The 19,784-nt window shown below is 43.1% G+C and overlaps 1 protein-coding gene across 3 annotated transcripts in view; it reads left to right on the top strand.

Moving 5' to 3' along the window:
• Positions 1–19,784, top strand: part of LOC124722973 (spindle assembly abnormal protein 6 homolog) — a 262,501-nt gene that overhangs the window by 30,436 nt on the left and 212,281 nt on the right. The window contains exon 2 of one of the 3 annotated variants that reach the window (XM_047248141.1): positions 10,627–10,811. The exons of the other annotated variants lie outside the window; for them this stretch is intronic. Within the exon in view, the coding sequence (XP_047104097.1) occupies positions 10,627–10,811 (185 nt within the window). The remainder of the gene's footprint in view (positions 1–10,626; positions 10,812–19,784) is intronic. 3 annotated transcript variants of the gene reach the window in all.

Here is a 19,784-nt window from a genome sequence, read left to right as displayed (position 1 = left end):
CGTAGAAATGTTGGAACACGTGAGGCAATACTGACCCTACGACTTATCTTAGAAGAAAGATTAAGGAAAGGCAAACCTATGTTTCTAGCATTTGTAGACTTAGAGAAAGCTTTTGACAATGTTGATTGGAATACTCTTTCAAATTCTGAAGGTGGCAGGGGTAAAATACAGGGAGCGGAAGGCTATGTACTATTTGTACAGAAAGCGGATGGCAGTTATGAGTCGAGGGCTATGAAAGGGAAGCAGTGGTTGGGAAGGGAGTGAGACAGGGTTGTAGCCTATCCCCAATGTTATTCAATCTGTATATTGAGCAAGCAATAAAGGAAACAAAAGAAAAGTTCAGAGTAGGTATTAAAATCCATGGAGAAGAAATAAAAACTTTGAGGTTCGCCGATGACATTGTAATTCTGTCAGAGACAGCAAAGGACTTGGAAGAGCAGCTGAATGGAATGGACAGTGTCTTGAAAGGAGGGTATAAGATGAACATCAACAAAAGCAAAACGAGGATAATGGAATGTAGTCTAATTAACTCGGGTGATGCTGAGGGAATTAGATTAGGAAATGAGACACTTAAAGTAGTAAACGAGTTTTGCTATTTGGGGAGCAAAATAACTGATGATGGTCGAAGTAGAGAGGATATAAAAATTAGAATGGCAATGGGAAGGAAAGCGTTTCTGAAGAAGAAAAATTTGTTAACATCGAGTATAGATTTAAATGTCTGGATGTCGTTTCTGAAAGTATTTGTATGGAGTGTAGTCATGTATGGAAACGAAACGTGGACGATAAGTAGTTTAGAGAAGAAGACAATAGAAGTTTTCAAAATGTGGTGCTACAGAAGAATGCTGAAGATTAGATGGGTAGATCACATAACTAATGAGGAGGTATTGAATAGAATTGGGGAGAAGAGGAGCTTGTGGCACAACTTGACTAGAAGAAGGGATCGATTGGTAGGACATGTTCTGAGACATCAAGCGTAGTGGGTAAAAATTGTAGAGGGAGACCAATAGATGAATACACTAAGGAGATTCAGAAGGATGTAGGCTGCAGTAGGTACTGGGAGATGAAGAAGCTTGCACGGGATAGAGTAGCATGGAGAGCTGCATCAAACCAGTCTCAGGACTGAAGACCACAACAACAACACCCCATCAAAGTAGCACTGAAAGCCCCAGAGGGCCAGATGCCTCTACTAGCCAGCGTAGGAACCTACTGCTCGCTTCTTACTCCCTACGTATTGCAGTGCTGATACATTCACTTCACTTACGTGAAATAGCAAAACTAGAAATAAAGTAAAATGTGTTCTTACCTTACAAGTTACAGGATGTTACTAAAAATTGTGGGAATAGACATTTTGCAGTTTGATGTTAAAAAAGTCTGGAAGTGTACTGTTTACGTTACACTAATCATGTACTAGTAAAATGTTTTATCGATTGTAATGCTTTCCTTCCTGAGTACACAGTAAACACCTCTATGAATGATTTTGTCACCATAGCTTACTAAAGTTGCTTTTACACTGAGTTTGGAAACCTGTTCTGCACATTGTTTGCAGCTAGAACGTGTTATCAACGCCTTGGCAACACACAAAACCACTGTTCCAAGGCTGTTTCGGTATAGTTTAAAAGGACATTGTTCGCGTCTGTTACTGCTAAATGCCACTACACAGTGCTAGTGTTTGTGTCTGCTCCTTCCATAGTGTAGTGTTGCCATTACATATGCTCCTTTACGAAATGGACAGGAAGCAAAATTTATGAAATTGTCACTATGAGGCAGAGGAGTGCCTCTGGAATGTTCGGAGTCATAGTTTTAAAAATATTAAACAGAAGCATGATTTCTTTAAAATAAATAAATAAATAAGTCTTATTTCTCAATACCTCACCAGCAGCAGCAACTGCAACAGGTAACGCGTCAGTGATGCCATGTGAGAATTGTGTATTAAATAAGCTGTAGTGAAGAGTTAATCAAATGCGCCACCAATCACGACATGTTTACTTTATCAGAAAAGGCACTGTTAGTGAAGCTTTACTATCAGAATGGACGAGCTGTTACTGTAGCTTTATGATCCTATCACCATATGAAGGGTATTTGGATGGGTGAAGACACAGTGACAAGTGTCACAGTGAAGAAAATGTTCACAAAGTTCGAAGTGATGGATTGTTTAGACAATCGACTCTGTAGTGGGTGACCAGACACATGCGCTACAGCTGCTTAGACAGTTCAGCAAGAAATGGAGTCTTTAGGACATTCATATCCACATGGTGAAGTCAGCGCTCATGAAGTTACTTGTCACACCGGCATTCCACGCACTACTATTTGGAGAGTGCTAAGACGTACTGTCTGATAGTATCTGTACAAAATCCAGCATCGTCATGAACTGTTTTTAGTGTGGGGGAGCTAGAGCATGTCCTTCCATTGTCTTGTTTTTCTGCCCTGAGACCAGACATAATTCACATCAGATGTTTCAGCCCTTACTTCCTGATGGCAAGCTCCATAGTTACGATTATATCAAGAAGGACAACACATTCCCTACATGTTAGTGGAAAACCACCGTAATGCCTGTTATTAAGCTTGATAAAGACACACACTTTCCTTCCAGCTATTGTCTCATTTCCGTCACCAGTAGTGTCTGCAAGATAAGGGAATGAATGATCAGTGGGTGATTAGTATAGTGGCTTGAGTCACAGAAATTGTTAACAACAAGTGTCCAATGTGGCTTTCGTAGGCAGTTATCTGCAGTCAACCATATTGTCGCCCTGTCAATGCACATAATCGACAATTTGCTTCAGAAGTGCCAGACGGTAGCCGTATTTTTGTCTTGTAAAAGCCATATGCTGGAAGATGTAAACCCTCCACATATTATACATATGGCACTTCGAAGGGCATCTGCCCCATTTTATAAGGGAATGTTTAGAAGATGAGGTTTATAATATATGAAGGGGTTTGGCTATAATAGGACCTTTTTATTCAGGACATTGGGGTACCTCAGAGTTCCATGCTGAATGTATCCTTACTTGCTCGAATAGCAGACTCTAGGCAGACCATATTGTCAGCAGCAGAAGAAAACCGCACTGGGAAGGAGCTAGAAGATCCCGAGACGAAAGATACCAACACAGCTGTCGGCTCACCATATGTTCGAGGAACTTGCAAAGAACATTAGTGAGACTCATTGGGTGAGAGCTGTCCATCTCAAGGAGCTGTTTACGCAGTTTCGGTACCTAGACAAAAATGCTTTCTCACCATTGAGATGGAAACTCACCCTTGGACCAGATATGGTTGAAAATCGCAAGGATATGACACTGGCAACCCACCGATAAGTCACTGAGCATTTGGCTGTGTATTTGGTCCGGTCCTGGAGCCATGTTGGGGCAAACAGATAGGGCACTGAAGAATTTCCACTGACTGAATGGAGCATTGTATGGTTTCAGCTGACATGTAGTGAGAGATAAGTGAATTTGCTCCACCTGATTCTTGAGGATACAAAATACAGGCTGGTAATTCTCAGATGCAGAAACTTGAGCATAATGCAAAGCAAACTGTTCAGCAACAATGCATGGATCAGTGTAGACAACACCATTCAGAGAGATACCAGGTACACCTCTGGGAATACCGAATCACTACATCAGATATTGCTACAATGGCAGCAATTGTGCTCTGGACATATTAATACCTCCATGTGGTGAGGTGTGAAGGGTGATGGCATAAAGACAGACACCCAAATCAACTTTGCTGAGAGCCCATCTGAGTGGACGTTCAGGTGAGAGACATTGAGGGAGGGTCAAGACAGTTGGAAAATGATCACTGTCAGACAGGTCGTTATGGACTCTCCAATGGAATGAGGGAAGAAGACTGGGCTGTGAAAGGAAAGATCAATGGCCGAATTAGTCCCATATGCCACACTGTAATATGTGTTAACACCGGTATTCAAGAGGCGCAAATCAAGCTCTGTGATCAAATTTTTGACAGCTTTACTGCAGCCAGTGGTCATACTTCCACTCCACAAAGGGTTGTGGGCATTGAGGTCACCCAGTATTAGGAATGGTGGGGACAGCTGAGAAAACAATGCACATAATATGATTCGGGACATTTCATCATCAGGAGAGAGATACATATTACAGACGCTAAAATCTAAAGACGCCATCAAAAGAACAGCCACAGCCTCCTAAGTTATAGTTAGTGGCAAGTGTTCACTATAGTCAGAGTTCACAACACACGTGGAAACACTATCCATAACACTTTCATTGTCAGCGCGATTCTTCAAAATAGCCCCAATAGCTCCAGAGGATACTGGGAACCACGTTTCCTGGAGAGCGATGCAAAAAGCAGGGGAAACACATGGAAGACGTCATAGCTCAGACAGGTGGTGAAGGAAACCGGTACAGTTCCACTGGATGATTGTGCTATCAGTAACCTGTGGGGCATGAATGTACCGAGGAGGCAATTCATGCCTCAGGGCCATCTGCTGCCACTGATTGCAAGACTAGGCATCAACACACATTGGTTCTTAACCAACGTAACAGGGGGGCAGGTGATCTAAGGCCACAGAGATGTTGCCTCAAGACAGAGGCGTAACAGTCAGAGTTGATGGCACAGGGTCCACCAGAAGTTCCTTTTTCTTGCAGGACTACTTTTTGACCACAACCTCAGATGATTTAAATGTCTGCAAGGGCCTGTCTGTTCCTAATTCTGGGACAGTGGAGTAACATGAAGTCCTACAGCCTGCAACCTCTGGCTGCTGCTGCCACTAGCTGGCATCTGATTGCAGATCAGCAAATTCCTAGGAAGGGAGCATCCTGAGGGACCCCTCCCTGGTAAGAGATGCTGGGGGAGGGTGTTACTTTTCTGCATAGGGGTAGGTACTGACAAAATGTCACTCCAAATTGGTACTCACCTTGTCACGTCTGTAAAAGTAGATAGTGATGGAAGATCACAACCTGTATCATACTGAGGTTGTTATGGCGAGTTATGGTTACAGGAATGTCACCCAGCTTGTCACAGGCAAGCAACACCCATCACTAAGCAGGGTATGCCGTTTTAATCAGAGTGGAACTGCTTTTCATTTTTCATATCACTACCACTTGTCCATACCTGACCTCAAGGTGTTCAACAGAGGACAGTGGCTTTGTAATCAAAAAGGAATCCTCATTGGATCTAGAATGAAATATGTATTGGGAGGCAGTTTTTCTCCCCTGGTTTCTGTCCCTGCCGGCCGGGATGGCCAAGCGGTTAAAGGCGCTACAGTCTGAAACCGCGCGACCGCTACAGTCGCAGATTCGAATCCTGCCTCGGGCATGGATGTGCGTGATGTCCTTAGGTTAGTTAGGTTTAAGTAGTTCTAAGTTCTAGGGGACTGATGACCTTAGAAGTTAAGTCCTATAGTGCTCAGAGCCATTTGAACCATTTTTGTTTCTGTCCCCTATGTTCCTCCCATGGTGAAGTCAGGGAAGGAAACATTTTGGGGTCATCTCTCTCCATGTTGTAATGACTGCCGAGGCTATGTGGGCTGCTGAGGCTATGTGGCCACCAGCAGAAGAAAGTTTAATTCGTTTCATGTGCAAGTCTTCCACCATGGAGCCACCCACTCTAAACAAGGGTTCTCCCCATAGGCATCACAGCAACAGTTACCTGGCTGTATACTGCTGCCCAGTGTCCAGTGTCCCCAAGTCCCAGCCATGATGGGCACATAGTCTTTAGCTTGTGTGGGGAGTTCCCAGCTCAGGCACTAATAGTGCAATCCCTGCTTGTTATGGGGCTACCACCACACAGGTACTTGACAACCCCTCGCCCCAACAGAATGGCTACCATGCTGAGTTTTGGGCTTAGCACCTTTGCAAGAAAGAAAAGAGGGAAAGGGAGAAAAGCACAGGGTGCGGAGTATATGCTGTGTTGGGAGACCTTCCCTGCAGGATCTGTATTTTTGTAACTTTTGGAAAAAAGAGATATCAGATCAAACTCAACAATATGGTCCATTTAGCCAAGAATGTAAAATTGTAGGATGCCAGAAGGGAAGAAAGAGTGTCCAAAATCTCAAACCATATCCAAGCACAATCAGCCCCAAGATCATCATCCAATGGAAAGGTAGATGGGAAAAAAGAATTGGGCCAAATATGTGCCATGATGCCACCTACTCTTAATGAGAGCTGTCTCCATGATTTCCATCCAGCCAGAATAAAGGCTACCTGGCGTGATGGCCAGTTCCCAGAGTCCCAGTGCCCCAAATGGAGGTGGACCTCCTTTTGTCTGGTGCAGTGGAGGAACTCAATGTGGCATGGACTCAACAAGTCATTAGAAGTGCATGCAATACCGTGCCATGCCGCCTCTACTGCCATCCATAATTGTGAAAGTGTTCCCAGTGCAGGGTTTTGTGCTAGAGCTGACCTTTAGATTCTGTCCCATAAATTTTCGATGAGGTTCATGTTGGGTAATCTAGGTGGCCAAACAATTCACTCAAACTGTCCAGAATGTTCTTCAAACCAATCACAAACAGCTGTGGCCCGGTGACATGGCACACTGTCGTCCATACGGCTGAACATAACCATTTACAGTCAATGAGCACCCAGTCCATTCCATGTAAACACAGCCCACACAGTTATGGAGCCACCACCAGTTAACAGTGCCTTGTTGACAACTTGGGTCCACGGCTTTTGGGGTCTGCGCCACACTTGAACCCTACAGTCAGCTTTCATCAACTGACATTGGGACTCATCTGACCAGGCCACAGTTTTCCAGTCTAGGGTCCAACCGATATGGTCACGAGCCCATTAAAGACACTGCAGCCGACGTCATGCTGTTATAGGAAAGACACTGACATCAGTTGTCTGCTGCCATAGTCCTCAGTGATGGTAGTCCTAATCACTTAAGTGATGTCCATTTCAACTTTTTAGCTATCGGCCTTGTTATTTCTTCTACTAATCTTTTCGTTTTGCTACAATGGTTGCTAGACAATTATCTCTGTGACATTGACAATTTTCTCATGTTCCTGCAACTTCTTTGTCACCATCCGATTTGCTACTTACCGCATTTGGCACTTCGAAGAGCCAGCTGGCAGTTACATACCTTTGTTGTCACCTTTGCCTGCTCTGTCAGGTTCCATGGCTGGGGTTGTGGGAGATATCTCTGACACAGTCACTTGCATGAATGAAGAGCCTGAAGCAGTTCCCCGTCAGTGGAAAGTTCATCATATAATTTAGCATGGTCGGGAAGAAGATGTCTTCAACTTGTAGTTTATTCATTCAAAAGGTATCCAGATAAGAAGGGGATGCCAAAGTGTCAAAGTAGGTTGCAAGGTGTTTGGCAGCGACTACCACATCCATAGAAACACCATCATGGAGAAGCAGACTTGGAATGGTTATCGATCTTTGGAGGCCAGGAAGAATATTGGCCCATACCTGGGATGAAGAAGTATACATTCCCAAGAAGGAGGCATAGTGTTCCAACTGTCTTTCTTTGCATTTGATTAGGTAACGTTCATTAGCACAAAACCACTTAAAAGTGAGGAGGGTGGTTAGTGAAGGGTGTCACTTGAGATGTTGCAGAGCCCTTCATCGATCCTGAATAGTTGCTGTGCCATGTCTTTGGTCTACCATGGCACTTCATGGCAGTGAAGGGGGCCTGTGGGAAGGTAAATAGCAGTTGCCCACTACCATTGAATTTGTTTTATTTATTTATTTTTATTGATTTATTTAACCTGGCAAGATGAGGGCCATCAGGCCCTCTCTCTTACATCTTACCAGGCATTCTACTTATTTTACTTTCATATGTTTTAGAAGGCATGTTAAACTACATCTAGTACAAAAAGTGAAATAAACAATTACAAAGGCACACTTGGAAAAATACATACATATACAGTTTCATTTTCATAGATGATAAGTGCTGTTATAATTAGACATTTTGAAAGAGACAGATTTTAGATAGGAGTGCTAGTAGCAGGGAGTATGAGGGAGGCTGATGATGAAGGGAGGAGAAGAATAGAGACATGATAAAACATAATTAAGGAAATATACAGGAAAAGAAGATTGCATGGATAATAGAGATAGATGAGGAGGAAGAAGAAGAGAAAGGAGCAAGATAGGAGACATTAGCTTTGCTATTTGACAGAGGGGAGGATTGGCCTTGTACATTAATTTTGTGGAAAACATTATGAGGATGATAGTAGGAAATGCATCAACTTCTTCTTAAAAGCAGCAGGGTAAGGGGCAGTTTGTTCTAGAGGTGGACAGCGGCAACTGAGGAAGAGTTTGCAAAAGTTTTTGTTTTGTGAGTGGGCACAGTTAGGATACCAAATAAGAGTGACCTCGTGTTTCTGTTATGATGGCATGAAAGGTGTTTAATTTCTGAAGCAAGGTACTGGGGTGCTTGCATGATGGAGTCGGTGAAGTAGACATAGTGTGGTAGTCGCACAATTTGTCCAGCCGCAGCCACCCTAGCTGGGAGTATGAAGCACTAACATGATCATATTAGCGAATGTTGCAGGTGTAATGCACACAGGCATTCATGGTTACTTCTAGCCGTCTTTTGTTTGTACTACTCATGCCTTGTTGAATTACATCACAATAGTGGAGGTTCGGTAGAATGAGTGCTTGCACGAGTTGATGTTTCACGTCCTGTGGAAATACGTTCCGAAACTTTTTGAGAGCATAGAGAAAAGCGGATGTCTTCCAGCACACTGCGACTGTATTCCCCACCCAGTTGAGATGTTCATCCAAAGTTACACCCAAGTTCTTAACTGTTTTCTGGTATGTTATTGGAATACCCTCGAGCAGAATAGGGGGCAGCCGGTCACGGAAATCTGAACTAATTAATTTCTGATGGGCTATTAAGATTATTTGTGTCTTTTTTGCATTTAGTTTAAGCCCCAGGTTTTTTGCTCATGTCACTACTGAAGACAGATTATCATTCCTTTGAGCAATTGCAGTATTTATATCTTCAGGTCTGATGCTTTGGTAGAGCTGGAGGTCATCAGTATAGAAATGATATTTACAGGAGGACAGAACCGGCGAAATGCCATTGACATGTAAAGAAAACAGAGGTGATCCTAAGACTGATCCTTGTGGCACTCCCGAGGAGACGTGTTTCCAGGAAGATTTTTCATTTACGCATACAACACATTGCTGTCTGTCTTTTAAGTAGCTTTCAAACCATCTCATTGCACTACCTGAGATATTAAGCTGTTGCATTTTTCTGAGCAATATGTCAAAGTTAAGTGTCAAAAGCTTTGCTGAAGTCTAGTAGTGTCAATATTGTTGCCTTTCGGCCGTCAATGGCATATTTCAGGTCATCAGTTACTTTAATTAGAGCAGTGTTTGTGCTGTGGTGTTTACGGAAACGGGACTGAAATTTGTTATATAGACTGAATTCATGCAGCTGTTCAGTGATTTGATCATGAACAGTATATTCAAGTGCTTGGAAACAGAAGGCAGTATGCTAACTGGTCAGTAATCACTAGGCAATTGCGGGTTTTCGATCTTAGGGATGGGTTGAATTATGCTTCTTTTCCATACAGTATGGTATATTCCGTTCACAAGGGAAAAATTAAATATGTCAGTTGAGACAGGTACAAAGATATCGACAACATTCTTAATCATGGTTATACTGATACTGTCATTGTCTATCACATCAGAAGAGATTCTCATTATTGCTTTTCTTGCCATATTTATTGTTACGTGCTTTAGATGGAAGGTATCATTGTTAGTTATCCAGTTTTGGGCCAGAGTCTGGAATTGTCATCAATGAAGCAATTGAAATCAAGATGACGGAAAACCTAATTAATCAGGAAGCAAGATACCAAATGAGCAATGCATGGAATGTGGTTTTTGAACTGCTGTGGAAACACTGAACAAAAGTTCCTAGCACCAGTAATGAACCGCTCACCTTTGGTAAAATTTTGTTCAGACTGAAATAAATTGCACCATGATAATATCCCATAGAACTTCATTGAATGAAAGAGTGTGAAATAAAAAAGTGTGAAATAAAAAAGTGTGTGTATATAATGCTGCCTAGACAATATTGTAATAATAAAGATGACTACATTCAGCTTCTGCAAGAGGCTCTAAGTATTTTCTTCATATGAGGACTTCCCATATATCATGAGTCCTAGAAATTCATTGTTTTCTGGCTCATTTATCTCGTAAGAAAGCTGGCTTTCAGTGTTATCAGAATTGTGAATGAAACTAGATGTATGGTGTTTTATTGCAGGTAAGGGTTGGCCTGTTATCTACAAAGTAATAGTTGCTTCTGTCAAAAAGACAGTATTTTCTTTATTATTTAGTTATTATGCTTGTATTATCCCTACAAAACAATCCGCAACAGTTAAAGACAAGTCATTAATGTTCAACAACAGAAGCAGCTCTAGTTTGGTCCCCTTAGAATCACCCTGTGTTGCATTGACTCAGTTAATTAATAGCTCACTTCCTGGTATGTGTCAGCATAAAGCAATCTTCTGTTTCCTTGTGCTCAGATAAAACCGAAACCAACTGAATGTCATACTTTTGAACCTGTTGCATTACAGGTAACCACAAAAATAACATTTTTTTTTAAATATCAGACTGAATACAGATGATGAACTTAACAAAATAATTTAAGCGTTTGTGCTGAAAACCTTTAATTAATTAAATGTTTTATGTATTTTCATTTTAGGTAATTGCTGTGAAAATTGTGGGAATAAGCAATCCTTTCTTTGTGTACAAGGGCATAATGACTGCAGCTGACTATGAAAATATCAAAACTGAACATTGTCTCTTTGTTGATTTTACTAAGTTTATTGAAGTATTTTTGAATTTGTTGAGACAGTGTTTACACTCAGACCAAGGAAGTTCACTCAGGTAAGTTACCGATTAATTACATTTATGAAAAGGGTGGACTGCAACTCACCATAAAGATGATACATTGAGTTGCAGACAGGCACAACAAAAAGACTGTTATACACTAAACTTGTTAGAAAAGAAATGAAAACACACACACACACACACACACACACACACACACACACACACACACACCACTCTTTCACACAAGCAGGCACATCTCATGCACTCATGACTGCTCTCTCTGGCCACTGCAGCTGGCTGGAGTGACTGGAGATATTGATCATGTGTGCGTGAGGTGTGCCTGCATATGTGAAAGTGTGTGTGTGTGTGTGTGTGTGTGTGTGTGTGTGTGTTCCCTTCTTTTCTGAAGAAGTCTTTATGTGAAAGCGTAATATGTAACAATCTTTTCATTGTGCCTGTCTGCAACTCAGCGTGTCCCCCCAGGGGCCTCGCCACTCTTTGCAGGTTCATGCTTGGCTACCACAGAGCCTCAGCCTTTGCAGCTTCTTTTCCTTTCCATGCTGCATGTCTGTCCTCTTGCTGTTCTTTTTCCCATCCCTTAGGGAACATATCTGGGGTGTTATTGGGAATGTTGTGCATAGTCTGATGATGTAAGAACAGTCTCACCACTGTTTTTCACTCCCTTTTCCTTTCTTTGTTTCCCTTCTCCTCTTGTTCCTCTGCTTCGGCATTTGAGGTGCCTCTTTTTCTTCTTCCTCCCTGTGTACTCCTGAAGGCCGGCCTATGCGTCTGATGCGCAACAGGTGACTGGGTAACATGTAATTCCCAGCTCCGGGTCAACAGGTAGGGTTCACATGTACCCCCTGATACAGGCCAGGCCCAGGGAGGGGTGATTGCTTGAGCTGCAACCCTTCCCAAATTGCCGACTGGTCCCTCTGTCAGGTGTTTGGGAGGTGTGACATGAGGTGTGAACAATCACTTCAGGCGGGTGTGCCCCCTTGTGAATGGGCGCCCCCAGATGGAAGGAGTGTGCCATCAGAGACGCTTGTAGTTGTGGGGGATTTTCTCGCGATGAGCCAATCATCTTCCCAATTAACGTCTATGGAACGTAAACATAATGAGGCTAACGATTCAAAGACCCTTCCCGCTGCACCACAGTTCCTCTTGGTCTCATGTACTGAAGAGACAGTCCATCCTTCGCCACAGTAAATCCGTTTGTTATTCAGAAAGGAGTTGATAAAATGCTGGCCCTGTGAAATCCTCCTCTCGTTTACAGAATGCTACTTTTCTTTTGGAGACTACTTCTGATTCTCAAGCACATCAACTGCTTGCCGCCTCATTCATCCGCAGCTACTCTGTTTGTGTCGAGGCCCAAAAAACTCTGAATTCTTCCCGTGGTGTTATTTACGCTAGGCTTCTCGACAGTCTAACCGAGGCTGAAATCCAATCTTATCTCTCTGATCAGTGTCGTTGGCATCCATCGGGTGGTGGAAAAAGGTAGATTCCTCCTTAGTGTCCACCAGCACTCTTTTACTCACCTTCGATAGAGTGGTGCTTCCGTCCAAGATCAAAGCAGGCTATGTAATTATCACAGTCAGACCATACATTCCGAGCCCAATGTGCTGCTACCAGTGCTATTGTTTCAACCACACTAGAATGTGTCCACAGCTCGTGGTCTAGTGGCTAGCGTTGCTGCCTCTGGATCACGGGGTCCCAGGTTCGATTCCTGGCCAGGTTGGTGATTTTTCTCTGCCCATCATCGTTTGTGACAGTGGCTAGATTTGACTGTGAAACAAAATTTTACTGTGTAACTGTTGGGACCTTGTACAGGTGCTGATGACTGTGCAGTCATCATCACACTAGAATGCCTTGTCAACACCCAGCCAAATGTGTAACTTGGGGTTGGGATGCGCACGAGGGCGATTGCCTCCTTCACCCCTCTGTATCAACTGCAATGTTGGCCATGCTGCCTCCTCTCGGGATTGTCCCGTGTATCTTGATAAGCAGGCTGTCCAAGAGATCCAAGTAAAGGAAAAAGTGCCTTACCCAGTCACTCAGAAGTTATTGGCTAGTCACAAACCCTGCATTCTCCCATCTGGAACCTATAGTTCTGTTCTGTTACCCCTTGCTCCATGAAGGACGTGGGCACGTAGACATGCAACTTCAAATTCAGCTCTGAGGTCAAGGTAGCATCACTATCCATCCCCTCATCCAGCTATGCAACAAGCCTCGCCTCAAGAGGTGGAACCACTGGCTACACAACCAATAGGCTGGAAAAGACAGGAGTAGTACTCCCGTGAAGACTTCCTACGACCCTCCTGCCAAACAACACCCGAGTCTTCCTCTGCTAACTGGAAAGGCTCGAAGAAGTCCAGTAAAGGCAAATGGTCTTCTCTTTTGCCGACTCAAAGACCCTCTTCGACGGTGTTAACACGTGATACCTTAGTCCGGTCGACCTCCGTGTCGCCAGTGCGCACCACCAACCATTTTTCAGTGTTGAACTCCACAGATCACCAGCACATGCAAGCTGATGCTTCTGTGGACCCCATGGAGCAGGATCCTCCTGCTTCTGTGCCCTGTAGCAGCGACTCTTCACAGGCTGTCACTTGGCAGCCATCGATGTGAAACCCCCTTCATCTCTTTCTCATCATGACTCTCCTCCAATGGAACATTTGCGACCTTCATTCCCACATCGAAGATTTACAGTTGCTTTTAGTATCGCGGTGTCACCTTGTACTGTGTCTTCAGGAAATGAAATTGCATCCTCACATTCGCTTTGAGGTTTCACATTTCTTCCCAGTTTGTTTTGACCTTCCCCCTGAGGTCGGCATTCCATCTCATAGGGGTGTCGTGCTGCTCGTAGTCAACCCATCTTCAAGCTGTTGCAGTTCACCTTATCCTTCCCCATCTGACCTTTTCTCTCTGTACTATTTATATCCCTCCGTCATTCAATGTCACTAGGGCAGACTTCTTTCAGCTTATTGGACAGCTACCTCCCCCATTTTCGCTACTTGGTGACTTTAATGCGCATCATCCCCTTTGAGGTTCTCGCAAGACCTGTCAGAGGGATGCCCTCTTGGCTGATCTTCTTTACTAACTCAACTTCTTCTGCCTTAACACCAGAGCACCCACCTTCAGACTCCTTGCACACCTATTCCCATTTGGACGTATCCTTCTGCACTGCCCAGCTTGTCCATCGTTGTGAGTGGTCTGTTCTTTCTGACACTTATTTGAGCGACCATTTCCCATGTGCTATCCGTTTGCTGACTCCTACCCCACCTGGGTGCAAACCTAAGTGGCAGCTTACTAAGGCTGACTGACAGCTTTACTCCTCCCTGGCGACCTTCGAAGACAAGATTTCCCCAGTTGCGATGACCAGGTGGGATATCTCACAAATGTTATCCTTAATGTTGCAGAACATTCCATTCCGCACACTTCCTCTTTACCATGCCGTGTCCCAGTCCCTTGGTGGACTGAGGCATGCTGTGGTGAAATTTGTGCACGGAGACATGCTCTCTGCGTTTTTAGCTGGCGTCCTATGATGGCAAACTGCATTCATTATAAACAGATGCATGCAAAGTGTTGTCGCGTTCTTGAGGATAGTAAAAAAGCTAACTGGATTTCAATCACTAGTTGCTTTAACCGTTCCACTCCCGCTTCTCTCGTGTGGGCCAACCTCCGACAGCTCTCTGGGACCAAGATCGATTCCCCAATTTCTGGCCCGACAGTAGCACACCAGGTTATTGTGTACCCTATTGCTATCTCCTACACCATGGGCCGCCATTTTGCAGAAATTTCGAGCTCTTCCCACTATCACCCTGCCATTCTCCATTGGAGACGAGCAGAGGAGGCTTGGACTCTACCCTTCTCTTCTCAGAATCGTGAGTGCTACAATGCCACCGTTACTATGAGGGAGCTAGATCATGCTCTCAGTTCATCCCGATCCTCTGCTCCAAGGCCAGACACTGAGCACATTCAGATGTTGCAGCATCTTTCTCTTGTGGGCCAGCACTTTCTGCTTAACACGTACAGCCGCATGTGGGCAAAGGGCACATTTCCCGGATGTCGACGTGAAGCCACCGTCATACCTATACCTAAGCCCAGTAAGAACAGAAACATCCCTTCTAGCTACTGCCCCATCTCTCTCACCAGGTGCATTTGCAAGGTTATGAAACATATGAGTCAGGCCTGGCTGGTGTGGTGGTTTGAGTCTCGTGATTTACTAATGACTATACAGTGTGGATTTTGAGTGTCGCTTTCTGCAGTTGACCATCTCCTTACTTTGTCCACCCATGTCATGAATGGTTTGCTGCGGAAATCCCAGACTGTGACCGTGTTTTTAGATTTGGAGAAGGTGTAAGACACCTGTTGGAGAACTGCTATCCTGCATACTCTTTACATGTGGGGCCTCTGTGGCTGCCTGCCCTGTTTCTTTCAGGAATTTTTTAAAAGACCAAGTTTTCAAGGTGCGTGTGGGTTCTGCCTTTCCAGACACCTTTATCCAGGGAAACGGTGTGCTTCAGGGTTCCATCCTGAGCGTCATCCTCTTTGCTATTGCCATTAATGTTATAATAGCCTGTCTCCTGCTGGGCATCTACAGCTCCCTTTTTGTTGATGATTTGGTCATCTATTTCAGTTCTACACAGACCTGTCTCATTGAGTGGCGTCTTCAGCGATGTATTGATCTTCTTCACTCCTGGAGAATCGACAGAGGCTTTCGTTTTTCCACTGACAAAACTGTCTGTATGAATTTCTGGTGGCACAAATGGTTTCTCCCACCATCTTTACATCTTGGGCCTGTTGTCCTTCCGTATGTTGAAACTATGAAATTCTTGGGGTTCATGCTCGATAGGAAACTCTCGTGGTCCTCCCCACTGTATGTGGTCCCTCAGTGTCCTACATGTCCTCAATGTTTCAAATAACTTCCGAGAATTCAGCCAGGTAACAATTTCAGCGACTGCTGATATTTCGGCTGGAGAACACCCCGGCTTTGTGAAGCGGCCATGTTAACCTTGGCCTACATTCACTACTCCAGCCTCAGTCTATTGTCTTCAGTTTGACAACCTTTGCATGGAACTACCCAATAGTATCTTTGTGTATACTGATGGCTCTCGGGCTGCCCATGGTGTTGGGTGTGCCTTCATCATTGGTGCCCATGTCTTTCGATATCGACTTCAGGCACACTGATCAGTATTTACAGCCGAGTTCTTCGCCCTGTATCAGGCCACGGAGTACGTCCGACGACACAGGCTTTTCAATTGTGTCCTCTGTTCAGACTCTCTTAGCACTCTTCAAAGTCTACGTGCACTGTACACTGCCCATATCTTAGTGCAACGGGTCCAGGAAAACTGTCACTTGCTCACTCTTTGTGGAGCCACTGTGTTGTTTATGTGGGCCCTCGGTTATGTTGGTCTATCAGGAAACAATGCTGCTGATGCTGCTGCCAGGGTTGCAGTTCTCATACCTCAGCCCACTCGTTCTTATATTCTCTCCGATGATCTCTGTGTTGCCATCTGTCAGGAGGTGGAGTCCCTTTGGCATCACCACTGGTCCTCCCTTGACGGGAATAAGCTCCAGCTTATTAAGCCTCTCCCTGCAGCTTGGACGATCTGCTCTCGGCCCTCTTGCTAGGAGGTGGTAATTTTAACTAGGTTGCGTGTTGGGCACTGCCTTTTTAGCCATCGTCATGTGCTAAGTGACACTACCACACCTCTCTGTACACATTATGCCCAAGTTTTAACTGTCCACCACTTCCTGATGGAATGCCCATTTTTTAACCATTTACAGTCCCACTTGGGTGTGCCATTTGAGTTATCGACCGTTTTAGCAAATGGTGTGCGGACTGTCAACCCCATTTTACTTTTCATTTGCCAAAGCAATATGGTGAAAGCCATTTAATTTTTAGTCTTGGACCTCCCTTTCTGTATGGTGTCTTTCTTATCCCTTTCTCCACGTCCCTGTTTTTTGCTGTCTGTTCTGTCAATTGGGACAGACATATAGTCTTTTTTGACTCCTCTCTGTCTTTGTGTTCTATAATTTCGACTTAAGTGCATATGACCCCAGTTGTTTTTGCACCCTAAAAAAAAAAAAGCCACCCTCAGTGTGTCATCTTTACAGTGAGTAGCAGTCCATCCTTTTCAAAATTGTTGATATTTCAACCTGGACTTTCAAGTGATAATTTACATAGACGTCATGATGTTAATGATAGGATTTAGGAATTATTGCTATAGGTGGGTCACGAAACTAGATTCTTTCCTCAGCTTTTGAGATCTGTAAATTATTATGACTTACTTCATACCAACTATCAACTATCTTCCTTCATCCAGGTATAGCCAACCAAACTGCATGTTATATGGTGAGTGAGTGAGTGAGTGAGTGAGAGAGAGAGAGAGAGAGAGAGAGAGACTGTGATGCAGTGGCCACATTACCACTGAAGAGAATTGGCACTGGGGGGGTTGCAAAACACTCTATTGCAACATGTATGATACAATACACACAAAACAGGCATGCAGTTGCAGGAAATGGAGTTTTATTTAAGACTTATCAGACCAGCAGATGCTTCTTTGGCTGTCATCTATTCATTTGGCACACTTTGTGCCAGGTAAGCTATTTTTATTGAGAAACCTACTTGAAATGTACGTGAGTGAGTGTCTGTTGCAGTAGATTTTTGATGCAAAAAGTGACACAATTAATTAATTAATCCATCCAAAGATCATCTCACAATGATATAGGGTAGCTCAAATACACTTTCACAGAAAATGTGTAAGTATTCATCTATGAGGATAGGAAAAGTGGTCACCCGAGGCCTTGATGAAGAAACCATTGCGGCATTTGCCTGAAATGAAGTGGTAAAACCACTGAAAAAAGTTGGATGGCCAGACAGAGCAAATTCCATCCTCCTGAATATCACGTCAGTGTCTTAACTGCATTGCCTCATTTAGTTGGTTCCTGTTAGATAATTGTCTTTGGCTTACACACAAGTTGCTCCATATAACACAAGCCAATGAAAAATTTTTATTGAATAACTTTTTTTACTTTGATAGTTGATCTTTTAAATATTTTTATGAGCTGAATCCAAATGTAGCCTTAGTTTCTTTTGTATCGCCCATAGTTTTTTTAGCAATATGCTTTTTATTATACAGTATAAAAATCCTATGCTATACGGTGAACAGGGAAATTAATGAAAAGCTTTGTTGCAACATAAGTATGGTTTGTATTTACAGTAAGCTACTTAAAGCAATGATGTGTGTTAATATAGGTTTCGCTTGTCAGCTGTAATTGATTTGTATTTTCTTTCTCTTTTTTCTTTGAGGCTTCTTGTGTAGCTTTTTCTACTATGAGTCGCGTGCTAAACTTTTCGGTGAAGTGACTAACAGTAGTCCCGCATCATGTTGGTGTTCCAGCGGCCTTGGTAGCATTTTTCCATCACTTTAATGTCCTGGTGAAAATGCTCTCCTTGCTTCTCACTAACATCTCCCATAGTGTCCAGGAAGTAATAAAGGTGACTGTTCAAAAAGTGAACTGTCTGGCTCATTAAACATCCTAAAGTTTTAAACTTCTTTAACAGTGTAGCTGTAATTGAAACATATTCTGGGTCTTTTTCATGTCCTAAGAACTTTGTAACAACTTGCTTGAATGATACCCATGCTTCTTTCTCATTTAAGGTCATTGTCGATTCAACGTTAACATCAAACATCAATTTTCTAAAGTCAGGTCCGACAAAGACGCCTTCTTTTAGTTTAGCTTCTGAAAGGCGTGGAAACTTTTGACAGAGATACTTACTTAAAACATGGTCCATCTTTAGGCAAAGCCTTTACGAACTGTTTCATTAGGCCTAACTTTGTATGTAGGGGTGCTAGGAGTACATGTTTTGGATGTGCAAGGTTTTTGCCTAGAATGTTCTTCTCACCAGGTTTTAAAGACTCCCTCACAGGCCAGTTCTTTGTGCACCAGTGTTGATCCCTAGCCGTGCTGTCCCATTCACACAAGAAACATGGAAATTTGGTAAAGCCACCTTGCTGACCAAGGAGCATGTGTGTTACTCTTAGATCACGACATATCATCCAACCGTGAGCTGAATATCCTATTTTATTTAGCACTATTTCTAAGTTTTCATAGCTTTCCGTCATATATACAGAATGCCCAACAGGTATAGATGCATACATGTTACCGTTGTTTAGTAAAACAGCCTTTAAACTAGTTTTGGATGAATCAATAAACAGCCTCCAGTCTTCCTTTTTGTATTCAATACCAAACTTATTCATCAGATTGGGAATGTCTGAGCATTACACTAAATCACCTTTTTGTTGAAAAAACTTGAAAAATTGCTGCTCTCTCTTTCTATACATGTATATGCTGGTTCCAACTGCCAGAAAGTTCTTTTCTTTTAACCTAGAGCCAAGCAATTCAGCTTTTTCTTTCGTTAAGCCCAGATCCTTAACTAAATCATTAAGCTCGGTAAGAGTAAACAAATTGGGCTCTAGACTTTCTGTATTACAATGGAATTCGTCATCATCTGGTTCATCTAAATCACATTGTACATCAGAAAATACTTCTATTGGAATAGAATTTGTATCATCTGGTGGTTCAGGAACCGGCAAATCTACACCATGCCGTACTGGTTGGATGGCGAATGGAAGGTTAGGGTCGCTTATTACCTTCTTGTTTTTCAAATTATGACCAGTAATATGAAGACTGCAAAAGTAGGAATAATCAGAATGATTTCTTGGCTCCCTCCATATCATAGGAACAGCAAATCTAAAGGCTTTTTTCTCCTTTTTGGACCATTTTCTCAGATCTCCAACACACACATAACATACCTTATGCGGCACCTGAGATTTATCTTGATCACCAAGTTTAAATCCAAAGTATGATAGATAAACCTTTTTCACAAAGTCTGTAATGTTTCTTTGGTGTTTTTTAATCACAAATTCACCACAAATATAACAAAAACTGTCAGCAGAGATTTTACAACCACGATTAGACCTTGTACTGAGCACAGGTACTGGAAATGGGAAAGTGAGGTTA

Source organism: Schistocerca piceifrons, chromosome X (assembly GCF_021461385.2).
Source record: "Schistocerca piceifrons isolate TAMUIC-IGC-003096 chromosome X, iqSchPice1.1, whole genome shotgun sequence".
NCBI lineage: Eukaryota > Metazoa > Arthropoda > Insecta > Orthoptera > Acrididae > Schistocerca > Schistocerca piceifrons.
The sequence above is the reverse complement of the archived record's forward strand: the minus strand, read 5'-3'. Positions and strand labels throughout refer to the sequence as shown.